This window comes from Labrus mixtus, chromosome 16 (genome assembly GCF_963584025.1).
Source record: "Labrus mixtus chromosome 16, fLabMix1.1, whole genome shotgun sequence".
In the NCBI taxonomy this organism is placed as follows: domain Eukaryota; kingdom Metazoa; phylum Chordata; class Actinopteri; order Labriformes; family Labridae; genus Labrus; species Labrus mixtus.
This window is the reverse complement of record NC_083627.1, coordinates 16278352-16304954: the sequence shown is the minus strand read 5'-3', so window position 1 is coordinate 16304954 and position 26603 is coordinate 16278352. Positions and strand designations below refer to the sequence as shown.

The 26603-nt window shown below is 41.6% G+C and overlaps 1 protein-coding gene across 4 annotated transcripts in view; it reads left to right on the top strand.

The window, feature by feature from the left end:
- The first annotated feature begins 485 nt into the window (after positions 1-485).
- col16a1 (collagen, type XVI, alpha 1) overlaps positions 486-26603 on the top strand; it is a 74060-nt gene continuing 47942 nt past the window's right edge. For 2 of the 4 annotated variants that reach the window (XM_061060122.1, XM_061060121.1), the window contains exons 1-7: positions 486-846; positions 6706-6821; positions 16525-16593; positions 16675-16792; positions 24592-24715; positions 25402-25683; positions 26214-26294. In XM_061060122.1, coding sequence (XP_060916105.1) covers positions 6746-6821; positions 16525-16593; positions 16675-16792; positions 24592-24715; positions 25402-25683; positions 26214-26294 — 750 coding nt within the window. In that variant the 5' untranslated portion in view covers positions 486-846; positions 6706-6745. The remainder of the gene's footprint in view (positions 847-6705; positions 6822-16524; positions 16594-16674; positions 16793-24591; positions 24716-25401; positions 25684-26213; positions 26295-26603) is intronic. The other 2 variants (XM_061060124.1, XM_061060123.1) reach the window with 2 other exon arrangements.

Here is a 26603-nt window from a genome sequence, read left to right as displayed (position 1 = left end):
TTTATGAATTGGGTGCAATAAAAAATCCAGTGATAAAACAATATGGAAGCTGTGGACCTGGTTATCAATCAAAGACAAGTATGATAAGTAAGTTCTTTAATCTTAATAGAGAAAGTTCTCTTAAAGAAATGCTCTAGATGTAATTATCCCTATTTCTTATGCATGAATCATACAGTGAGAGGTGTTGAAGATAGATAGAGGTGGGAATGAACTTAAGGTGGGGGGCTAGAGGGCATGAGAGAGGATGTGCAGAGGCCTGGAAGAGAGATTAGAGAGATCTCTAACATCTCTTACATCTCCAGCAGTGGTGACACTAAGGGATCTCCCATACAGAGAGAGAGAGAGAGAGAGAGAGAGAGAGGGAGGGGGAGAGAGAGGGAGTGTTGTAAAAAAAAAAAGGCAGGAAGAGTTCGAGACAGGGGGAGGACAAGTGAGGATACGCGGAGAGAGTAACATAAGAGAGAGGTAGGAGCAGAAGGGAGAGAGAGAGAGAGAGAGAGAGAGAGACATTGTGGCTCTGATTTTGCATCAGCGCGCGCGCGAGAGAGAGCGAGCGAAAAAGAGAGTGCGCGAGAGATAGAGAGAGAGAAAAAGAGAGTGCGCGAGAGTGGGGAGGGGAAAAGTTCGACACGGACTATCCCGCAGAAACTTTTTTCTTCTTCTCTTTCTCCGTGGAAGAAGCCTCTGGAAAAAAAAACAAAAGAAAAAAGACAAGGAGGACAAAAAGCCTACATTGGATTACATTTCGGATTGTGTCGCAACACAGGAATTCCAACCTGGACACGTAAAGGCATTTATTCACGGATCAATGTGGTCGCAAATTTGAGGATTTATAATTCGTTGAAGGTACGTGTGTTAATTGACGAGTTCATACAGTTTTGTTTTTGCACAAGAGACGTTGCAGAGAAGGAAGTGTGAAAGTTACTGTTGTTTCTGGTATTATAAAAGTTTTGCATTAGGTTTATCCTTTCAGAGCAGGTCAATGCAAAGGCTTATTTTACATGGGGTAGGACATGTGCTTTTACAGTATATGAACAAATAAAACTGACTCTAGGATCACTAATTAGATCATGCAGCCCCCTGAGGGATTGTCTTGGAAAGGGGGAGACGTGTAATCATCCAACAAGTTGAACTACTTACACATTGTCTTTTTTCTCCCTAGCTTTTGCAAAACTTTTAACCTCAACTCGTAGGTATGTAGCTGCTGGCAAAGATGATACTTATTTTCCCCATCATATCCAAGCCAGGTCTTAAAACATCACATTATCGGATGACTTAATACTGTAAATCTTTGTGGCTTGCCTCCAACCCCTGTGGCATGGAAAAACCTCAGAGCAGCACTGTGTCATCCGAGCTAAGTAATGTCTGAGCACTGATCTCAAATCTGTGTTCGAAATCTGAACTTTTTCTTTCTACCTTAGGTGAAAGGGAAAAAAGCTGCAGGGGGGAAGCTTGAACACCACAGCAGTCAGTCACATCTGTTTTCCTCATGACTAAGCCATCCCATGTTTGCAGGCTCTTGCATCCTGTCCCTGCACCCCACAAAAAAAAAAAAAAAAAAAGCTCCTGGGAGATCTGGAAAGTTTTTTTTTTTTGCAAATCCCCCCTCACTACAAAATGTGGAACAGCTCAAGACTGCATATCTTTGATCCACCACAGAACTGCTTCTTGAGAGATAGTAAGATTCTGTTCTATGATTGACCTCATTCTCCCTATTTAGACCTTAGGATATTCTTCAAGGGCCATTTAAAACAAATTTAATGGACCATTGGAATCCCCCCCCAGCAGTGTCTGTGTCTACTCCCTCTTCAGGGCCTGGAGTATTAAGCCCTGTAAACATTACAAATGGATGTCTTTGAGTTTAACTTCACATCGAGTGTTGCTCAGTTAACCTGTTGCAGGCTGCACAAGCATTGTCAAGCTGTGGGCCATACATCTGTATCACATACTGCTGGACACTTTCAGCCTGTGCTAGCTACGGGCCTGCAGCTAATTGCGTCATCCGCTTGACTTTTGTGCTCAGTCTGGTCAGCACATTAATCAGAAATGTAAAGTTGAGAAAAGCAGCAGGGCAAAATGCACGCAGAAGGGGGCGACTCAACCAAGCGTGAAGGCGTCACTTTTAAGTCATTGCTTTGGCTGTGGAAATCTGAGGGTTTGCTTTGGTTTAACACTCCCCACAACTTCAGGATCTGCGACTGCACTGACCTGTCTGTCATTCACAACTATTCGAGGACAGGCCCTGAACACTGCCCAGAATGTCAGGCTAGTAAAAACTTGCCTCAGTCGCTCTATAGTGTCTTACAGTATTGTATGCCTTCACTGGTTTGCAAAATGTTCATTGCCTCTTATAGCTGGATATCTGGAGTATCCATCAGGGCCCTCAGGACATCTGTAGTGACTTGTATTCTTAGTTTCCCGCTGTAACAGGCCTTCAGTGTGCTCTCGTGCTTACAACTAAAGTTCCAGGAGCCAAGAGAAAACCTGCACATGTTCATGTTGTCCATTATGAATACTTAATATTTAGTAGAATTGCTTTTATACCTCCTGTTTGGAAAATATTACTCTGGAAGGGACAAAATATGAACTAATGTTATCACCTGTCTACCCTTTTTTATCCTTTTTTTTTGCCAAGCAAGCAGCATGTTTCTATTGGTGTCAAGTTAGTTAGTACTTATTATTAAGTCATAACATTTGTACTGCCATTCATGAAAGATAACTCTTTAACTCATCCTTTGAACTTTCTCAACATACAGAAGATGGATTGGCACAGACATTTATGTTTCTCAATGGATAACTTCATGTTACTATGGTGATTCTTAACAGCACAAAGAGAGTCCACGTTTGGGGTTTGGGGGCAATGTATAGGACTGCCATGAAATTAGGAACCATACACTTACTCTTGATTATTTTTTTTACTGTAAAACCAAAGACTGTAACATGGATATAGTGTACAGTAAGTGACGTCACTCATTGGTTTTGAAGAGGTGTTTTGAAGCCTAACTGTGGCAGTCGACATATTAGAAATGCTAATTCAACCTAGCTTCTAAACACTATAGTAAAAGGTAAAGAGATGGGGCAGGACTTAGGTCTTCTGGCAAACAGCTCCACTGCATTTACCTGTCAGTCAACTCAGCCACGCCCCTAGTTATGCACATGTATTAATAACTCATTGGCTTAATATATTGAAAACGCATTGTTTCACTTTTGCATTGGCCTAATTTTTCAACAGAGTTGGCAGCATGAGTAAAACTCTTTGTTCCAAAGATTGATCGTCTGATTGTCCCAAATGGGATATTCATATTCACAGATTGAAACATGTTCCACTGGGAGACCATTGATACCATAAAACCTAACAGCACCACATATGACACAACTTTTGTTTGTGATTAAATATTGCGAATGGAAGTTACCATTAGCATTGCCTATACTATGCATTGAATGGTAATTGGTTAGCATGATTAATCCCTAGCCAGCATGCAGGTGTTGGTACTTATTAAGGCCTAAGCAATGCTGTGCAAAAAGTCCTTCCAGGATGGACATCATCAGACTTCTGTGCTTCTTATAGATGGAACCTTATTGATATGAAGACATTCTATACAGATGAACTAAACATCACAATGGCGTTTTCCTGCCTGCAGCAGGAGCTCTTCTTACTGTTCTATTTGGCTGAACAACTTGGAGAAGTAAAACAAATTTGGCTGCTTAGCAAGAATAGGACTTAGGATGCACAGATACAATATATACAGTCCAGTACTTAGTGTGTAGTTGTCTTTTCTAGCCAATGAGTGCCTGAAGACAGTCAGATTACAAGTTGTGGGCTGCACTTTATTCCATGGTTTAATATTGAACCATGGAAATGAACTTTGGTGGACGCCTATTTTACATCGCCCTGGCTTAAGCAGGCATGGGAATGTGGACATCATGAATTGGCTTTCAGCACTACCTCTTAGATCTGCAAGCATAAATGCAATAAGCATCAACTTAATGTGGTTTTTTTTCTTCTTTTTTTCTAAATGATTTGGAAGCCTTCTTGTGTTGTGCATCTACTTTCTTGTTGCGCATGGCCATCTGTTTTCTTGGTTGCTTTCCAGTCAACTTTTTGTGAACTTTCCCTCTGAACCCTCTTGCTGAGAGGGGGAGTTTCTCTGAAGGAGACAGAAGTCACAACCTCTCAGACAGATCAGGAGATTGTTTTCACAGCATTGCACCCAAAGCAAAGCAGTCCTCGCTGCGATGTGCGAGACGGAGCTGGGTAGATTTTTAAGTGGCTACACTGTGAGCGGGCTATCCATCAATCTTCTTGTTGCAGAATGCCGGCAAAGACAGCTGGAAAGGCGGTGAACCCTCAAATATTACATGACTGGCACAGTTATCCTCGGGTCTCCCATTTTTAAACAGATGCAAAGCAGTCTAAACAGTGGGCTTCTGGTTCACTGTTATTTAATCATCCGTGGCTTGGTGGCTAATAAGCAATTCTCTTGTCAAGCCATAGAGAGGACATGTTTCATTTAACTCTGCTAGAATGTGTTCCTCTAAACAGGCTTGTGTTGGGGATCTTGTTCCATCTGTAAGGAATGGCAATGATAATGAAATGTGTGACAACAAAAATTGCTCAGCGCTGAGCACAGATTACCTCCCTCCATTGTTCGTAAGACAGTATCAGCGCCCTTTTTTGTTTGTGTATTGAAGCCATAAAATAACTGCCACTGATAGCTTTACTGGAAGTAGAAAACAGGCAATAGTTCAGGACTTTAAACCAAAATGACTCCTAGAACTACTGTGCATCTTTGTATCTTCAAGGGAGACACATTTTTATTGTAAAAAAAAAAAAAAAAAAAAAAGAATGGAGGCTGTGTTGTGATTGTCAATGTTGGTAACCACTTCTGTCTGGCGCTTGTCCTTAGGCTTGTAGTGCTGGAAGACTTTCAAAATCTGTCACTGTGTTCCTTCCTGTATTGGCTTCATACTCAGTGACCCAATCACTTGCAGGTCCGCTTACCGGGCTCATGGCCAGCCCGGCGGCCAAGCCCAGTGTCCTAACCCTGTGTTGCCTTTATCTGCTCTCTCCAGATGGGTGGCCATGAAGCTGCAGATGGAGTACAAAAAAAAAAAGAGAGAAGATGAAAAAGAGTCATCCATGGCAACACATATTAGGAAGCCTTTTAAACTGTTTTTGGATTAAGGCCAGACAATAATAGCAATGAGCTGTAACTTTTCCTCCAGCCTGTGTTCTCTGGACTGTGATGCATTCTGTATTATGTACTGTGTGAACTTTCTTATTATTGTGATCATGTGGCATGAAGCCTGTAATAATGGCCGCAGCTTTGGAGTGTTCAAACTCAGCTGTCTCCAGCTTTGATTAACCTTTCACCCAAACAACAACGGGCGGCGGGGAGGGGGGGGGGGGACTATTTCTTGCTTGCAGCTACTTTTACATAAAAAACATCAACAATTGTGCACACATGGCAACATGGACAAAGGCATGATCTTGCTAACCTGGCCTTCAAAGCTAGCAACAAACCAAAATTGCATAAATAATTGAGTATGTAGGGCATGTCAGGCTGCCCTTTTTTTCTCTCGCAGAAACACAATTTACAACCTTGTCCTCCACCACATTGTCTATCAGCAGCGTGCTACAACCAGTCAGGTCAAGCTAGCTGCTATCCACGCCGTGTCCTCTGCCGAGCAGGAAGCGCCGCATTGTGAAACCCCCAGGGGGAGCGTATGGGGGTCATTTCTCTGGGCAGATGGGACAGGTGCGTGTGCACAGGGACGCAATCTGCTCGCCCGACCGCCTGCCTGTCTGTCTGCCTTGAGGGCCCCGCTGTACCTGTAAATACTGCAGAGTTATGGGGTCCTTGCACATGCTCGGGGGCAAGTCCAGGTCAGCTGAGATGTGTTTATGTGAGTCTGAGTCGGAGTGGGCGGTGTGGGTGTGTTAATGCGTTCTTGTGTGAGTGTGTATGATGAAAAGGTTGTACGTTAGTGGTCCTTGGAGACTGAATAGTTACTATTTAGACGTGGCACACATTTTGATCTTTGCATGTGTGTGTGTGTGTACTTGTTGTTGGGCCACGTGGAAGCATCTGGTGCAACACAACCCCGGCTCCAGTAGAATAGTCTCCAGATGTGTTTGTGTTTTTTTGGCCTTACTGTCTCTTTGAGTCTGGACCCAGCAGCCTGCATGTAAATCTTTTTTTTTTTTACTTTGATGTGTGTGTATTCCTCTACTGTCTTTTGCAATGGGTATTGGTTTTGTAGTTTTTTGTCTTTGTGACTTTGAGTTTATTTTCTGCTATGGTCATGTGTGTCTCTACATAAGTGTACTTTCTCTGACATAATTACATGCGTGTGTGTGTGTGTGCGTGTGTGTGTGTGTGTGTGAAGCAGCTGCCCAGTCAAAGGCCAACCAGATGGACAGGGTAATGACTATGATCAAACTTTATAGCGTTACACTCCTTAATGAGGGACATTCTGCTTAATTCATATGCCACTAACAAAGCCGGCATCACACCACATAATTAACACATCACTATGACTGACTCATAAATATACATCAACGTCTATTTAGGAGTCAAGCATCATGTGCAGCTGTCAGCACAGCGAGCGGACTGGGTGGCTTACTGACAGAAAGTGGGAAGGATTTGACTTTTTGACTTCTTTTTTCCCCCCCCTCTTTGTTCATCCATCAGCCGGTGGCAGAGGCGAGGAGAGGTGAGGTGTTTATCGGAGGAGTGAGACCATGTGGCTTCTCTGCTCCAGTCTGACGCTGTTGGCCATCAGCTTGGGATCATGTGACACGCTGACGTCAGAGCAAGGTGAGTTTCCTATTCCCTGTTGGACTTCGAAATAATAAATAATGCAATTTTATGTGATATTCAGAACTAACATACTGTTGCTTTAACATAAAGATTGGTTTGAAATACCCTCCTTTAATTAATTTGGCAAAGGGTAACTACAGCGAGCCACACCTTAGCTTGTTGTCAACTTAAGTGGGGTACACACTACAAGATAATCGGGCCGATTTTGGGCCCGATTCCCCCCCTTCCGACCAAAGTCACCAAAGGCCCGATTATCTGATGTTCCAAAGATTATCTTGACATATTCTCCTACGGTCTGAGGTGTGTTGAGAGTGATTTTAACCTCCCCGATCTGCTCGGAAGACGATCGGGGCCGCCCCCAATTTAAAACCACAAGTATTCAACTTTTTTTAATATTTATGATTAGACATCCTGTTGTGTGGGAAGAACACCAAGGACGGCCGAGCATGGACTCTGCGAATTGTCACGTGGAACGGAACAACAGCCAATAGGGAAGCAAGCAGACTGAAGCAGGAAGCACAACACACATTACCATGGCGACAACAGCAATGGCGACGCATTAAGTTAGAGTGACGCCGGAAATTCAGGACCAACTTGTGTTTATACAACGTGTGCTGTAAAACAAACCACAATCCAACTGACAAGGAAACGTGCGAGCTACATTTGGTTTGTTTACTCGTAAATCGCGTGTCACAGCGCAAAATCACACGTTGTGATAGTCGAGACTCTGGTTGTTGGTGAATGAATCGGTAAGTGTGTGGCATGAGTTGATCGTCTCGTTGCACACCACACACTTGTGCGATCTGAAATGTTAATCAGTCATGATTGTTGTCATGTGTGGGGTCTCTCACATTTTCAAATTCGTCTAAGATTTTAAAAATCGTTCAGTGTGTACCAGGCCTTCCAGAGCTTTTCAGGTGCTGGTTGGAGTCTCCTCTGGGTGGAAGTCTCTAGGAAGTGTTCTTGATTGTTTCTTATGAATAAAAAGTAGAAACATAGTGTTTTTATCAATCATGCGCATGCCGGGTGTATGCGCATCAGGATGTATTCAGCGTTGTTAAATCCCACATGTTCTTAACCCGCATGATCCTGCACCTTTGGGGTGGTTTGCATTCAGAATAGACAATAACAAATCTCTTTAAAAACCCGTGTGAGCTCCCAGCTCTGTCTGGGATTTTTAACCGAGGAGACAAAGACACTCTCCCAACAGAACAAGCAGGGCCAAGCAGATCAGCACATCCCCCCTGAAAACGCTCTCCCTGCGGAGCGCACCATTTGCCAAAACTTTTTATAAGGCAAGATGAGCCATGGCACTACATTTCAAATGCCTGTCACAGCTGTTTTCTTTTTTTTTACGGTTTTGGCACCAATTACATTTATTGTCTTTCTCAAACTAGACTAGAAAATGACTAATTGAGTGTTTCTTAATGAAAGGAAACCCAGAGCACACTTAGAGGTTGAGTGTCACATTCGTGGAAAAATGACAAAATGACTAATTGAGAGTTTGAAAATTAACTAAATAAAATGAAATAACTGAATTACATTTAAAGCCACTGTTGGGCTGTTTTAAATTACTTTTCTATCAAACATAATTATACCATTAATTGCTCTCAACCAACGTCTTATCAGAACTGTCCTTTTGGAGGCTCAAAAGACAATGAGGTCTTAAAACCTTCATAAGCATTGTAACTTTTTCAAATGTTCAATCTTGAGTTGTATGCTTGACCAACTTCCACGCCCTTTGGAGTGTGATGGACCTGTGTCTGTCTCTGTCTCTGTGTGTGTGTGTGTGTGTGTGTGTGTGTGTGTGTGTGTGTGTGGACTTGTTTTCTTGACGGAGCCTGAGGCTACAATGAAAGCAGACTTTAAATTACATCTTATATCTGTTTGATGCTGGTGGCTGTGGGTGGCAGGCTGGTTAGTCTGTGGCGGCGAGAGGCGTATGTGTTTACCATATATGCGGTTTTGTACCTCTTTGTGAACCATCAATCATACTGAGTTTCTGTATGTTTCTTAAGAAGAAAGAAAAAATGAGCTTTTATGATTCTGCCTGTGCGTATATGAGATTGCAAACTTTTCTCTAAATGATTTTGTTTTTTGTCTGTCGGGGTGTGTATGTGGAAATTGTGCATATGTGTGTGACAAAGACAGAAACAGACGACAAAGTCATCGAAAGGTAGAAAGGTGAAGAGAAATTGTCTTGTTTTATTTATTTCTTTTGTTCGCTCTGAACCGTCATACTTTGTTATCACGCTGCCAGTGTGTTCTTAGGGGGGGGGGGCCGGCTCTGTAATATCACTCGAGGGGGTCGAGCAATCCTCTATAGCCCCCTAAAGCTCTGGAGGGAGTCTTTGTGGATGTGGTGGTACCTCTTGGGAGATCCTTGTCAGAGATTTTCAGATGAGACTGAGTCAGCTTGCAGCTCCCCTGAGTCCCTTCCCCCAGTGGTTGTAGGAAAGTGCTTTCTCAAGTGCAGGCAGCTATAACATTTTTGTCACACCAAGCACCACACACACACACACAAAGCTGTATTCCTCTGACTCATCCAAACCGCTACTCACTGATAATTTGCTGACATTACAGGAGAAACGTAGGTTTAAGTAAAACTAGTGTTAGGAGTCCAGCTAGATGATTTGCACTGCAGTTCTGCGGGGAGACTACTCCTAAAGCTGAATTAAATTGCAGAAATTTCCCTCCATTGGTAAAGTTCTGTTCTGTACAGCATGTAACCTATACACAGTCTAAATGTCTAGTTTATGTATCCGTTTCATCTGTCTGTGTTTGAGGTGAAGCATGTGATTTCTGCTTGTAGCAAAAAGTCATACTGTACTTGCATAGAAACAGAAATTAGAGAGGCTTTAATTGCAAAAATTGCATTACAGTCCGGAGTTACACGTATGTAAGTCACAGTTCAACGGCAAAATAAACCCAAACCCTCGACTGGTTTGGGTGTGGGTTAAGAGGAACGCCATCTCATGCCCTTATATGTGCATATAAGGGGTGTTTCTCTATACTTATTCTAAAAAAACATTCATGAGCTTCCAGTTTACAAGGATTCATCCGTTTCAGAACACAGGTGCAAACACGTCATGAATCCCACAGAGGTTTTTCTAGGGATCTCTTGGGATCTCTTGCCCTTTAGAGCAAATATATCGAAAATTCATTCAATATAAATACATGAGTGAGGCACATAGTAATGGTAAATGGATAGTCTTCTGACTTCTCAAAGTGCTTTTACACCGCAGGTAATACCTACCCATTCACACACTGATGGGTTGTTATGTAAAGTGGCCATTAGCTAACCCCATTCATACACATTCATAAGCTGGACTCATCAGAATCAAGGACACATCAGACATGTGGCTTCAGGAGCTGGAGAGAGATGCTTTGAGAGAGTTCACCGACTCTACCACTGAGCCACAGCGCTCCCATAGTCTTGTTCTTTATCTACTAAATGCTCTGTATCTACAGTAGGCCAAGTGTTACTGCCCAGCAGCTAATTGTCATATCAGCGTTTCCAGCAGCGTGCACTGTGCTCATGAATGTGAAATGTTCCTGTTCAACTATAGTTGTCATGTTCTGACAATAAAGAATGATTAAACCATAATTAACCATCTGGTTTCTTCAACTTTCACTCGGGAGCAGAAATCTGCCTTTAGATTGAAAAGAAATGATGATTTAATTATGGTAATTATCGATATGAACTCATATATTTTTTTATCGCGATGACATTTTAGTCATATCTCCCTGGCCTACATGAAAATCATGAAACTTGTTTTAATAATGCATCATTAAGTTGGTCAGGACCGTCAGTATGCCATATTAACAGCTGTATTCAAGAAAATGTAAGATCATTTGAAGTAGCTTAAGCAGTTTCTTCTCCTTCTCACTGCTGATGTGCAGCATTCAGGACTGGCAGCTAACCTTCAGAGTACTTTGTAGGTTATAACAAGCTGCGGCTGAACATCACCAGCCAGAAATGAAGTCGAGTATAACACTTAAAATGTGGAACTGCTTCAGGGTGAGGGCTGCTTCATGAACCAACCTGTCCTGTCATATCTACTACTCTTGAATGAGAACTCCTTTCAAAAAGGATAAATGAGCATTCAAGTACAAGAAAATAAAGAACATGAACTGAGTAATGACTCACACAATACTGCAGTACAACAAATGACACAGCATGCATGTACAGCACAACAACAACACAACACAGCACGGTCATATTTAGGAAGTGCTCAGCCTTCTGGGATGTTCAATCCGAGTTCATTGTGAAAAGCTAGTAAACGTGTGTGTCATGAGTCCAGTTTTATGTGTGTGTGAGCTTTTGAGAGTGTACTGAATGTGGGCCAGAGGCCTACAAGGGGAAAATGAGTGAGCTCGTCCTTTTGAAGAGAAGTGTTTTAAGTATTTCCACTGCTGTGTGTACTGCAATTTTATCTCTGAATAAACAACCCGGAATGTTCTCTCTTGTCTCTTTTTGGCCGAAAGTGCAAGTGAGAGACACACACACACACACACACCGTCTCTCCCTCTGTCTCGATCCCGCCTTCTTTTTCATTTTGTCCAGATCACCTTGTTATGTTTCTCCTCATTTTAGCCCCGCATTTAGCTACATGACTCACGTTACTGAATCATCTACTATGTTACCCAGCATTCCCCTCGCCCTCACTTAACGTCGCACGTGTTTAATAACTCTGGAACCTCCATTTTTTTTCTCCCCTCTGAGTCTGACTTTTTGCAGATCAGCAGCCCAGTCTAATTATCTTGGGATGTCACATTATAAAGCACATTCAATACCTAACTTACCCTCTCTCAATACAACCCACAGACCACTGTCTGACACTGTAAGCACCACCTCTGACCTCTTCTCCCTAATGAAAGGACTTTGCCAAGTTTATGCAGCAACATAGACACACTAAAACCTCAGAGACTGTTGGTTTCAGAAGACTCACACCGCCGCACCAAAGCACTTACACATTGCTTATTTTGGCCGGGTTATTGATGTGGTTGCAATTTATACACGTATGTTGTTTCTTGTCATAACGAATGCCTGGTTGGAAGATCTTTGTCATAGGCCTAATGAGAGGTTATATTTAAGCGTCTACTTTCATGATCACATCATCCAAGTTTGTCCCTCTCTCTAATATATTTTATGTGTACACCTTCCAAGTCTTTTTACCCTCAAAGTAGCGTTTTTTTACTTCCTTAAAGACCTGAAATGTCTTGATTATGTATCTTTGGCATGGTGGAGTCTTTGGGGGGGGGGGGAACACTCACAGCAGTGTGCCGCATGGCTGCCAGTGTAGCATCATTACCTGCTTTGGCAAGACTTAAACACAACCAATCAAAGAGGAAGTGAACCCAGCCAAGACCATCCAATCTCTTTAATGCTACACGCAGCTAATACCGGGATCCTGGAGTTGCACGCATACTATGTGCTAATTAGCTTGTCAACAAGCAAATGCTCTCCTTTGATCACAGCTTGAGAGGGAAATGGGGTTCAAGTTCGGCAGTGTTGCAAGTGCCAAAGTGCCCGCAGTCCACTAAAATCTTCTCCATACTCTTATAGAAGGAGCTCGTTTTCTTTGATGGCTCAAGTTTGAAGGGTTTCAAGTAACTGATCAAGCTGCAGCTTTTATATTGATTCACAGAAGCGGTTGCAGATTAGGGATTACATATTCATGGGTTTTGACATCCCGACTATAGTTAGAGAAATATTAACGGTTTCATGATTATCACAATTATTCTGCGTTGCTTCCATAACATTAGGTAATAGAAAACCTAGAAAATTAAATGTTTTATTTATTGTTGCCTTTTAAAAACACACATGAGAAATGAATGACATAATCAAGAACAAAATAATAAAAGGTAAATAGAGTCCATCTCTCCCTTTTGAATTGGAAGCATTTTGGAAAAAAACATCTCTAGTTGACAAACTGTTGCCACCTTTTGAAGCATAAATAATAATTTAACAGTGATCATAAAACAAAGTGATGAAACAAAAAAAATCATTATGTTTCACTGAGGACTGGGGTCCTAGAGTCACGCAGATTTATCATCACCTCGCAGAGAAAACGCTATACTGTATACAACCTCAAGGGTGCTAGCCTGCGTGTAAAGGGCTTTTTGTCAGGCGACAACTTTCTCACCTCCCATTCCCTCCTCTTCACGCTTCTCTCATCTTTTTCATCTCTTCTATTTCCAAACTTCTCATGGTGCTGCCTGCCTGCCTGCCTCCAGCCAGGATTACTCCTGACAAAAGCCTTCATCTCGATTCTGTCTGATGAAAATGGGGCGACGATGAACAACAGCAAAAGAAGGAGAAAAAAAAAACAGAAAAAAGGGAAGAGTAAGCCCCGATATAAAGGTAGATCTTAGCATATCTTCACTTCAAAAAAAAAGGATAAGCTCTTGGTGTACACTGTGTGTGTGAATATGCAAGTGACTTTTTTTTAAAGGCAGCACTTTCCTTTGTAAGTCTGCAGAGAGAGCCTTTTGTGCTGAGTTAGCAGATATGATTTCAGGATGGACCAGTCAAGTTATAAATATACGTTGACTATGTATGAGAAGGAGAGAAAGAGAGAGAGAAAGACTTGGGATGGGGGGAAAAAAGGATGTACGATGGAAGTGTGCAAGCAGCTCAGAACACTTGTACTCTCCCTGCAACCGTTCAGATGTCACATTCAATTCACACAATTTCTTTTTATCTCAACTTTTCTCCTAGCTTCCTACAGAACAGCTGCTTGACATCTCTTTCCCACACCTTGATTTGTACATGCAGACAGTAATAAGAGAATGATAATATATATACAGGCAGACAGGCTGACATGTGCTGCACTCTGAAATAGCTGTGTTTTCAGACCGAGTTGAGCTAAAAGCTGCAGGGCGTCAAGTGATGAACTTGATAATAGGTGCTGAAGCGCTTAATGTGATTCCATTCTTTCTTGAGCCGACTTGCGTGAAATTAAATTCCTTACTCTTGATTAAAGTCAGTTGGATTTTATTGTTTTTGTAATTATATTAGGCCCTCTCCACTCGTTTTCAAGTGATTTCCGCCGAGATTAAGTAAAAATTGTGGCTGGCTACAGACGTGTGTGGTACTGTTGCATACTTCAATGCAGTTCACTCACTCTTATCAAAAGTGCGTTCTGAAGATCTAAATCAGTCTGAATCTTATAAAACTAAGTGAAATTATTTGTGTCTGTTAGCAAAAGCCCCTCAGCTTTGTTACTACTATAAACTTCTCTGTTACCCCTCACAGTAAAGCGAGGCAAAGGAGAGTACACACACTGTGTAGTTTGTGGCAGTGGCTCAGTGGTAGAGTTGGTCATCTCTTAATCCAAAGGTTAGCAATTCAATCCCCAGCTCAATTCTACATGCCAAGTTGTCCTTTGGCACGACAATGACGTCCAAGTTGCTCCCAAAGGCATAGCTATTGGCGTGTGAATGTGATAAGCACTGATAGGCAATACAACTGGGCTCTAAATCTAGCATCCTTTGCCATCAGTTTTGGAATTAGTGTGCGAAATGGAGAATGTGTCATGAAGTGCATGTGCTTTGAGTGGTCTAACATTTTTCATTGTGTTATAAATATGTTTTGTCTTTTATTCTTTTGCTGCAGGGCAACCCTGGAAAATAGACCTCAGTGGGTTATCCCTGAAAAAATAAAAAGTAAATGAATAACAGTTAGCTGACAACTATATTGGTGGCAGATTCAGCAAACCAAACTCGTATTTTAAACAAGTGTTGGTTTTCATGGAGGTTACCAAAAGTAGGCCATTATTCCATGCCAAAGTTAAATATTGTGGGGTTCAAAATGAAATATCGTCAGCAGATACCTTTTTTACTTCATTGCAAAAGTTAAGGCTAAGACATGAAATAAATCATATTAGTGTAAAATGTCTCCAACTGGCTTTTTTAAGTGTCCATCTGATTTCAAAGACTCATGCACTGCTGAGTTTATTTAGGAAGTTTGGGTAGACTATTAGACAACAGCGAAGTGTTAGAAATGTTATTTATTGAACATGTTAAAAAGGGACACGTGCCTTCTCTGTGGAAATTATGACGGGTTTTTATTTTGTTGCTAATTAGCCAAGCATACTACCATCAAACAGTTAACTGTCAGCTTTGGCATCATGTAAACATGAATGACTTGGAATTTCACTGACAGATTTGTAATGGATGTCGCCAGATTAAGCTAGCTAGCTATGGCTAAGGCTAAAAATTAAACCCAAGGGCTTGGTTGAAGATGCTATCTCTGGCTGACATCTTAACCTTTCCAGCGGGGTTGCACCGATTGTGGAAATCAGGTTTACAGATAACGGTGTTTAATATAACAGTTTGTCCAACTGCCAATTCGGACGTGTTTTCATTATCTATTATTTGATTGTTAGCGTCTGTGGTCCAAATGAGCTATGAGGTTTGATGTATTTCAACTGTTGTTGGTGGTCCGTTCTCTTGAAATGTCACTGGATGATTTCTTACAAACTGCATGTCCTTGACATTTCAAAGAGAAGGTGTTAGACTCCCACACTGCAGCTGACATTTTCTTTCACATTTGACCATGAAAACAAATCAGAGTTTGTCCATTAGCCGTCTTTTTTCTGTCAAATAAAATCATCTTCTCTGAATCTGCAGTCGGGTATACTAGCTTTCCAGAAATAAACTGATGCAACTCAATTATCTTCTGATGGGCCGATGCATGTCCAAAGGGATGATATTGGCCGATATGTTCAACTGATACATTGGTTGGCTTTCCAGCCAGTTTTAAAGAGTCTTGTTGAGTGAAGTAGTTAGTCCCATAATAATACTTGTGTGATAGTCTATAAGGTGAAATGGTAAATGCCATTCTTTTCAAATACAGTAACCCCACATGTACATTGCTTTTGGAAATAATGCCAAATTAAATTATCCATCCTTCAGCTTAACCATGAGGCATGCATGAATGATTTAAAATACAATACTGACAGCAACAAAGCAGAGAGATAATCATGAGGTTTTATTCTTGGCTAACACAGGACGCCACCTGCTTTTAAATTCTCTGTAGTCGTATAATTTTTTTTTTTTTTTTTTTGAAAAACTGTACCCTGTAGAACGTCTTGCTCGAGGCCTGTTGGTCTTTGGCCCCAAAGAGATCAATTAACTTTGGATCACAGTGATTCACAGGTTCTGTGTCTACCTGGCCTGGTTTTTCAACACATCTCACATCTCCCCCCCCTGTAGTCAGGCAGGCCGCTCTGACAGGCAACACTTTTCTCTGTAACCTCCCCTGACAGGGTGAGAACATATCCATCAAACAGAGGCTACTGCGACTGACAAGCTTGGTGCTAGACAACCTGTCAGACTGAGCTGTGTTCCTCTCTGCACGGTTTTACCCTCATTTTTTATCTCACACAGTGTGTTTTTTCCACTCCCTTTTGACTGTCTTTCACCCCAAACGACTCCCCTTCTTTTACTTTTGGATCAATATCTCTGTTTCTCTCAAATGTGTGTGTGTTTGAAGTTGCTTTTTCTTTAAAAAAAAAAACAACAACTCTGTCCTCATCACCCATAAAACGTACATTGCTACATTTGGAATATCTTCTCTAAAGACTGACATGCTTTTTATGTAATCCCATGCAGCTTGAATTTCACGTTTTATTTCATATCTACACATCCACTTACTTCTTTAACCCTCTGTGTCATGGACCTGTCTCCACAGATGTACAGTGCCCGGATTTACAAGTGGATGAGTGGAAGTTTCCTCAGTCTGCAAGGAACAATATAACAGGTGAAAAAAAAAGAATGCCAAAACGGACACATTTCCGTCTCTGATTGTATGTGGATGCTGATGAGTGGCATTTATTGTCAGGCTTCAATCTGGTGAGGCGATTCTCACTGCTCAAGAGTGCAGATGTCAAGAAGATCCGCAACCCCCGTGGACCAGTCATCCTCCGCCTGGGTAAAACAGCACTCCTACGCCCAACAGAGTAAGTTAACAGCATGGATTTCACTTTATTTTTTATTTCAAGCAACTACAGACTAAACACATTTTGCACATACACATTGTGTACGGTTGTAGGCGGTACAACTGGAGATGAACTTTCAGCTCTCTGTAGGCCCTATGTGGACAGGCACAGTGTTTTCTTTTTTTCTTTATGCCATGTCTGAACAAAGAGAGGAACAGAGAGTCCGAATGCCCTCCAGCTGCTTAGCCTCTGAACTCTCACTCGGCATGTCAGCGCTTTCCCATGGCTGCAAACACATGGCTAAACCATGCACCAGGGTCAAACTCTGACTGCATTTCCAGACGTACCACTTCATTTCCCTCGCCACTGACAGGCTCGTAAAAGCTTGTAACAGCACTTTTTGGTTTTCCGGGTTTTGACCGCCTGTACTTACTGCAAGTAGTTTTCGTACTGTATGAAATGCCTGGCTTAATTGCTCGAGCACTATAGCTATAAGAGTGATGACTTAATTTGCTGACATGATGCAGTTCCTTGTAAAGAACAGCTAAATTAGTATGAATTTAGCTGCAGCATTCGAGAGCCTGAGCTTGTTCTTAACTTGTTTTTTGGCCCGAGAGACCTTCAGCCATAAAATCCAACAGGGAACGGCTTCCTTGCACAACATGGTTTTCGAACATGGTTTAATTATGCTGTTTCATGTTGTTATTATACTGTTGTTGTCTTTAATTTGTCTTTTATTTGTCTTTTATTTGCTTTTCTCGAGTCTGTGAATCAAAGCTGATTTTCATACAGCTGAGCTTCTTGCTACACCGGTGTTAAAGCAGTTTTCCAGAATTGTCATTTGGGTCAGTATGGATGTTTTTTCCTAATACTGAGTCCAGCACTCTAAGCTCCACTTGCTTGAAGGCTCTTACAAATCTCTTTCCCCCCCAAAAAACCCTGCTCTTTTACATTGGAGACATTTTGTTCTAAAAGTGTCACATATTGTTTGTCACTGGCTCAGAGAGAGGTTGTCCTTATGAAAAAAGCGAGGGAACACCAAAAAAAAAACTGTCACTTCACCTCAGGAAATCAGTTGCTTTGGAGCTAAAGAGAAAAATCCAAGATGTTATTGTTTTGCCTCGAACCATACAAAGAGAGAGAGAGAGAGAGAGAGAGGATGTAAACACGGTTCTTTGTCTTGTTTTGGCTCCTGCTGGTTTGGGATTTTCTCATGGTGCAGCGTTTATTGACATTTTTATCCCATCGAGAGCTTCGCTGTCAGTTTCATCAGTGAAGTATTCAACATGGGTGACTTCTTCTTAACTGAAACTGACAATACTCAATGTTAAAACATCAGCTTTGCCTGCTGGCATAGAACGTACTGCCATGTTCCCCAAAATGACCAAACAGAATCTAAACAGAGATGCATGCGTAAATAACTGCCTCATATATTCACAATGAGTCCCTGTCTTTAATTATCTGCTGCAATTTTTTGATTTTTCTTCACTTTACTGTACTAAACTGTGCTGTATGGAGGGTTTTGGGGGATTTATAGAAGTGAAAAACACAGTGGAGGCAGACAACAGATGGAGGATTAAGGGATGCTATGTAGTGAGGAAACAAGAGGGTTAAAGGTTTAAATCCAGACAATAAGCGAATGCATCAGAACGAGCCCTCAGGCTTGTTCTTTGACTTTCTCTCTTAGACAATCCGAGTGAGAGTGTGTGTTTGGCATTTATGCATGTGTGCACTCATTTGTGTGTTTGTGCCCGTCTGCTTACATTTGTCTCGGCTTGAACACTACGTGTGCAGTTGCAGCATCTCAACCTTAGATCTCCCTCCTTTTTCCTATTCCAGAGTATCGACTCCGTTTCCTAAACTGTTCATTGCATGGCTCCCATCCACCTCAGGCGCCGCTGTCACTCAGAAAGGCTTTTTTTTTTTTTTTTTTTTTTTTGAGTCAACGTCAGTGAGGTTGACTGAAGTGTGAGACGTGAGTACATTAATTGGAAACCAGCAGGTTTGCTTTGTATCAGAGGCTAATCCATTCAGCTAATACAAGCTAACACAGCAGAGTGACAGGCAGATGAAGCTACTTGTCTCTCGCCTCTCTGAGCCGCACGCTGATAGCGAGATGGGCCCCAGTCACAGCAGGAGACATGCGTTTTAATTTCCAACAGAATGTGATTTGATTGCTGCGCGCCTGTTTTGTTTTCTGCAGCTATAGTTTTGTTTGACTGGCAGGAAGCTTTTGTTTGATTTAGTGGCATGAGGTCAATATTACAAGTGTTTGTGACAGAATTGAAATCATATGAAATGACTCATATGGCACAGCTGAACATACACAATTCATAATATGTGTTGCTGTTCTTACCAAGAAGGCATTGCAGCTATAGCAACCACAGATTAGGAGTGCAAAAGATGAGGACATTTGTTCTGCTACAAAGTTTCTCAGGCTAAAGACCACGTAAGATCAAACACTGTAGGAGGGGAAAAAGGAAAGCTACATAGCAGTAAAGTGATTTTAGTTCTAGAAAGCGAATGGAGAGGGCTGAGTAGGGATATGAGTTGATCGGGAGTGGTTCACTTCACACAAATATATTTGAGTTTACCACTGCAGGTAGAGGGGGGCTTGATTGCTTCTCTAACCAACGTTGAAATCCTGGTACATAATGTCCAGACTCAGTCCATTAGCCCTACAAAGTGAGCAATTTTGTACCATTAATAATAATAATAATAATAATAATAATAATGTTGCCTAAGTGTCGAGGCTCTTTTGAAAAAATATATTTTTTAATGCATCCTCAAAAGCTGCTATGAACATGATGTTCAGAAGCCCAGCGGGTGAATTGATCGCATTAGGGCATTTTAGATTACATGGAGCACTTTTTTGTAATGATGAATGTCATGGTTTCAGGGATTGGCAGAGACAAATGTTTGGTCTGCTTGTCGAAGAGTTTTTGGTCCAAATCAAAAACAGACATACATTTGATGATTTAGCGTTATTACCAAACATTTATGGCCCCCCAAGAGGATAAATCCATTTCATGACCGTCTGACTCTTCTGTGAGCGTTACCAGCAGGTTGACATTTTTAGGCATTTGAAAGCTATCAAAGGCCGGACACGATATCACACAAAGATATTCAAGGTGCCTAGGGGATGACTACTAAAGACGTTAGTATCACCCTGACAACTTCTCCACTGTCACTGTTTGTGGAAAAACAACGTTTTGGAGGACTCAAGTACAGAATAAAGACAATCTTTTTATTTTTAAACAAAAATTAACTTAAAATCAAATCCAAAATGTCCAACTAAAAAAAAACAAAGGGTAAAGAACACAGGTAGCCACGAGGAATCACTGGGAAGACTGACATAGACTGTCGCTGCCATCCAACACACGACAATGATCTGACACAGAAGGTGAAGAAACACAGAGACGTAATAGACATGAGGTAATCAGACACAGGTGAGACTTATGAAACAGGAGAAGACAATAAGGGCAATCAGGACTGGAGGGAAACACACAGAGGCCGAGAAATGACACCATGGAAACCTAAACTCCCAAATACACAAAATTACAAAACTGTATAAGACCAAATCATGACAGTCCACCATCATGACATTGACATTTGTTGTTTACATAATGTTCTGTTCACCCAGGATACCTTGCACTGATTTGTTTCATTAGAAATAATGGCACCCTTCACAATAACCTTACACTGCTAACTGATATGTTATTCAACTTTTTAGGCAGCATTGATTGATCATTTATGTCACGCATTAGGTCAAGGTAAAACATGTCTTTGTGAGCATGTTATCAGAAGGCTGATGTTTATCTCAAAGCACTGTTCTGTTTTTGTACAGAAAAGTGGAGCCTTGCTGGGCTCTTAGGACAGATGCAGACCGTCCTTGTTCAGAGGTTGACCCACAAGTTACCCTAAGGAATAAGTTAGTCCCGCACACTTGCTTAAATGCCACAACATTTTTTAATTCATCACAATCTCAACGTTTAAAATAGAGGTCTTCTTCAGGAAATGTTGTGATTGTGATGAATTAAAAGTTTTTGTGGAATTCAAGTAAGTGTGCGGACCTGTCATCTTCCTCAATGTGCAGTTTTTACACCACCCTGCACCACTGTGATGTGCGTAAAACTACAGTACCACATTTTCCCCACAAATTACTCTACATGGTATTGGAAACCTGCTTGATGCTCCAAAAGAGCTTGGGGCAGAGCTGATGATGGTGGTATGAATCAAAGCAGGGTATCATAAACAATGCAATAAAAAAAATTCAAATCTTCATGCCTGCAAGACATTATGTTGTTGGGTTGACTGAACTGATCTATACAGTTCTTGTGAGTAGGATACAGCTTAGTGATGACTTTTTTCTTTTTCCAAGTAGGCCAAAAGTGCACATATTGTGAGAAATAAAACTATTTTCTTCTGTTTCGTTATTACAGTCGCATCCTGGTAGACTTTCAATCGTGGCATAAAAAGTTACTGAAGGTGATAGCTATCACATGATGGTGCTCAAAAGGTCTGGCTCAGGTCAGTCTCATTCTCATGAACTTGATATTGGCTAAAGTTACACGGTCACGTTGTGGGAAACTAGATGGATGTAGACTTATACTTGACAAATTGGCAGAGGCATACAATTGCAAGGCAGTAAATCTGGTTTATGAAAGATGTCAAGGTGTTTTCCGTTTTATAAAAAAAATAGCCCTAGGGAGAAAATGCAAAGTGCACCAACCTTTGCCCACTATTGTTGGTGAAACTATATATGTGTCTATATATCAGCTTGGGGCTGTTTAAAATTCCTTCCAGTCAGGTATGTATAATTCATCCAGGGATAGAAACTCTCCACTGAAGGCAATTGATTTGAGCACAGGTAGAACCCAGTGCAAGAGCGCCTATACACCTCTCCAGGTGATAAAACCCCACATCTGCTTTTTCAACAATTGGATTCCCCCCCCCCCCCCCCCCCCCCCACTTCCTCTGTCTTGCACTGACATTCTTCTTTTACTCTTGTATTTTAAACAAGAGAGGCAGAAGTAACTTTGTCTCTAGTTGGTAGAGGAGATCTGAATCTGTCTGGCCCATACTGAGTGATTTATCTCCTCATTGCATGTTTGTGTGTTTGTAGGTGTGTATCTGTACTTTTCTTTTTCCAGGACTCAGAATGTAATAGGTCAAGGTGAGAAACTTTCAACTAAAAAATGGTTCGGTGCCCTGCAGCTCATGACAGTAATCGACAGCAAAACAACTCAATCCTCAACACGTTTCTTTCTTTTTTAATGTCTGCCTGTCTGTCTATCCTGCACACAACTCACCTCCAGTTTCATATTGTGTACCTACAATGTGTATCTACTGTTCTGTGCTTTAATCTTTTTCTTACAAGAGCGCTTGAGGTCAGTCATACAGTAGCTGGGGTTAGTAGGATAAGATGTTATCATACTCAACTGCGCAAATTCCAATTTAATTATTCATTTTGATGTTCTGGATATTAATCATTAGAGTTTTAACAGCATCTCGTACCAATTTTAGATTAGTTTTACCATTCAATGGACAGCAAACTCAACACCCAAAGTTCATACAGACATGGCCTATGACTAGTTTATAGTTTACAAATATCGGAGCAGTAAGGATACAATCGTTTATGGTGATGAGCGGATGAGCAGGCATCGATGCACACTCAACGCACGGTGGCGCGGTTTAAATTAAACAGCATCCTGTCTGTTAACAGGGACCACAGTCTCTAATGATGTTCTCACACTTGACTGGTAAACGGAGTAGCATTAGGACCTATGATCTAATGAAGCTTTTGTTTTCGAGTCCCTCCACTTCTGTGCGTTTTTACTAGCTCCCTCACTCGTCCGTATCTCCCTTCCCTCTCAGAAGTACTAAAATCATAATAAACTAAACCTCTAAATTCTACAGGACCATTTGGTTATGTTGCTCTCTCTGACAGGATGAACAGATGTCTTTGACTAACTTGTTAAAAACCTCGCTGAACCTCAGTTAGTACGCAATAATGGGAAAGCTCCAACCTGCTGCGAGTTGTATTTCTCTGCAGGACGCATTATTAACACATTACACACTACTACTAAAAAAAATGGTCACACACATTGCTGTGCTACACCTACATTTCCAGGTGGTAAACACAAGTTTAATTGTTGTTACAGCTGATGATTTTAGTTGCGCCTGATTTACGGTGATGCTGCAGCACCCTCAACAACCCTACGTCTTGCACCTTTATGTATTCTTATGCATTCAATTACTGTACACAGAAGTTTTGGGTCCCTCACCATAGTTCTCTATTGTCTCTGGATCACTCTTTGCCTTCCTGTGCCTCTCCAGGTCTCTAATGTTTTCTCTTCCTCACCTTTTCTCCCACTCATCCTCTCTTTGTTTTGACGTCTTGTAGTTGGCTGTTTTCCCTTGGATCTTCTCTCAGTCATAAATCACTGTCACCCCACTTCTAGGAGTGGGAAACCAGCTGCCAGCATCAACAATTCTGTGTGTGTATTTGTTTGTGTGTGTGTGTGTACGTGTTTGTGTGTGTGTGTGTGTGTGTGTGTGTGTGTGTGTGTGTGTGTGCAATGAGAGAGAGAGAGAGAAGAAATGGAGCAAGAGAGAATATTTCAGTGTTGAAAATCTCAGTGAGCATACATTTCACTGGGCTTGTTTGTGAACCCTTCATCTCTCAATCCATCTACGGTACACTCCACCATGCACTGAATATGCTTGTGTGTGTGTGAGTGAGTGAGTGTTTGAGTGTGTGCTATGTTATGTGCTTAGATGCCCTTGACCAAAATTGAGGGATGAGGCTTGCCGGACTGTACCAGATATGAAAATGAATGCCAAGAGGTTACACATAGAGGGTTTTTGCATTGTGAGACTGACTTCAGGTACACAATGTGGGGAGACAAGCTAGAGAGAATAAATATAGACTGAAAAATAGATGCATAGAATACAAAGGAGTTCCAAACACACAAGATTGCTTTGTCAATGAAGAATAAAATACAAATATTTCAAACCAACATTTGTCTTTATTTTACACAAGTGCAATTACATGTGTTGTTACTGTAGCTCTTTGGCTAACAACTGCACGTCAATAGCCTATAGAAAGTCTTGAAATGTGTTTCCACAGCCAACACTCAAGTGTGTTTTTTTTAAGAAAAAGGACCCACAAGGACTTGCAATATACACCTGGACATATTGTGCTACTACATCCTTCTATTAACACATTAGCCTACTGGGCTAATGCTAAGATACTTTGACTTCTTTTTATGTGCTAGCTTGTTTGGTCTTGTTTTACGATTTGAGTTTTTCCCTGTGTGGCCAGCAAAAAGATTTGCATGGTACTTGTAGCTTGACACAAGAGGCTATATGTGTGGGGAAGTGATTAGCCTCTACCTAAAGTTGAGAATTTTAAAGTAGAAATACCTTATTTAAATAGCTTGCCTCCTTTACCCACTAGATAGCTAGCAGTTAGCTTTTAGCCTACAGTCGCATTTTGTTCTAGGCTTTAGGAACAACACAGCTTCATTGGGAAAGAGCTTTGTGGAACTAAGCTAGCTGTTGAAGGTAGTAAATACTTCCAGACTGTACAGTGGTGTGTCATTAAACCAGCTTGTTCTATACAATAAACATACATGAAGAAATTAGAAATGAAAACATTGTTATGCTAGTCATGGTATAATATTTAGAGCTGACATGGCTGAAACCACCAGACAATGGTCGCAGGTCTTGTAGGCTATCAGAATAAAACGAATGTTTCACAGCTACTATATGATGGTGTTTCATGTCCCTGACCCTTCTGATTTCTTGTGTTCCAGTCAGGTATTTCCTCATGGTTTACCTGAGGAGTTCACCCTGATCTTCACCCTGGCATTGAAGAAAGCCGCCCTGAGAGACACCACCTACCTCTTCCAGATCTCTGATGAGCAGGGGTACCCACAGGTGCAGCTCTCTCTCTCTCTCTCGCCTCATCATTCATGCCTCGCTCTTCTCCATTCTCTACTTCTTCACTGTATAATTCCCTCCTCCTCTCGCTTTCTTGATCTCTCACCTTTTATCCATCATACCTTTTGTCGACTCATTCTTACTGTCTCTCATTTCTCTTTAGCAAAGTCTTCCACTTTCCCTTTTGATTTATTTCCCTTTCGTGACACCTTTTCAGTTTTGGCCCCCCTTTCATTCCAAGCCTCTTTTGTCCTCTCTTATTCTACTCTCTTTCTCTCGCTCACTGTCTCTCAGTCGTCTTCCCTCGATCATCTTCCGCTCACCTTCATTGTTATTCATGTGTGTTCTATGATGAAGCACTGGAGTCCCTCAGATTCCCCATAATCACTGAGAGTGTGAGGCCAGATTTAAATACTCAATGTGTATGATGGATGGAGCCAAGTTGCCTCATTAGGAATGATTGATTGGTTGTACGGCTTGTGTGTGTAATTAATATGTCTATGCCTTTACTCTGTCTCTGCTTATGTGTTCTACAGCTTTGTTGGCTAGTTGCAGGGTGTACACATAACTCTTTCTTAATGCCACAGACAGTCAGACTTATTTCTTGGTGTTTAATTGGCACTCTTTCCCCCTTTTAATACCCTGCACTCCTAATTGTTCCCTCTCTCATATCTCCATCCCAGCTTTCCGTAGACCTCAACGGCCCTGACGGCACCCTGTCTCTGCGTGCCAGGGGGGCAGACCCTGCCGCTGACCTAGTGAGCTGCGTTTTCTCCGGGGAGGGGGTGGAAGCCCTGATGGACTTGCGTTGGCACAAGGTGGCCCTCAGTGTGCAACAAGAATCAGTATCACTCCACGTGGACTGCAGCTCCATTGAGACCAAACCGATGGACCCCCGTGGACCTGTGCCCACTGATGGACACACTCTGCTGGGCGTCCGGGCTGCAGACGCTGGATCTGTGCAGGTATTCAGAATTGTGAAAGAAGATACTAAAATGAATTAAGTAAAACAAAGAATTCACTGGTAGTTCTTTGATTCATAGTGCATTTGAGATAAGAATTTAAAAAATATGCAAGAGGCATCTTTGCATCTATTCATATTTATGTGTATGTATGTACATATAAGACCTAAGACTGTGTGCTTTAAGTATTGATTTGTTGAGGCCTCTCATTCAGTCCTGATTTTAAAAAAGGGAGCGTTGTTACAAGGAGAATGGGCCTGTGGTACTATCAACACTGAACAGACCCAGTTATCCAGTCATTTAGTTTGACGATCAATTACCTGGCTTACTTATAAAGCCGGCAGGGTTTTGTGTTATCACAGGAAGAGATGTACACATTCATGTGTAAACCTCCTGACAAGGGGCTTTCCTAATGCTTTAAATAAAAAAATGTTTTCCCTCTCTTCCTTGTTTAAATCTAAAGTTAAACAACCCAGAATACAGAGACATGTATGTTTAAAATAACAACTGCTCCCTATCCTTATTTTTCCTAGATGGACATTCAGCAGGTGATGCTGTATTGCGACCCCTCCCTCGCCATTCAAGAGGCCTGCTGTGAGATCCCTGGGGCACGGGTGAGAGATTGGCAACCTTCACTTACTGTTGGTCAAGCCATGATTAACAAGAATAGTGGATTTGTATGGAGCAGAAAATTTGCACAACTGCTCTCCTCTATTATTCTATTATATTCAGACTTCTTTTAACCTGGCAGTAAGGGAAAAGGTTCACTGCTTGGGGAGACACATTTTATTTTCACTGTTGTGTCTGTAGCCAGCTTGTGGTTAGCTTAGCATAGCAAGAGCAAAAACATGGGAAGGTAGAACAACCCCTCCATTTACTGCTCAAAACAACCAATAACAACATGTTTTGTCTAGTTGGCTTAA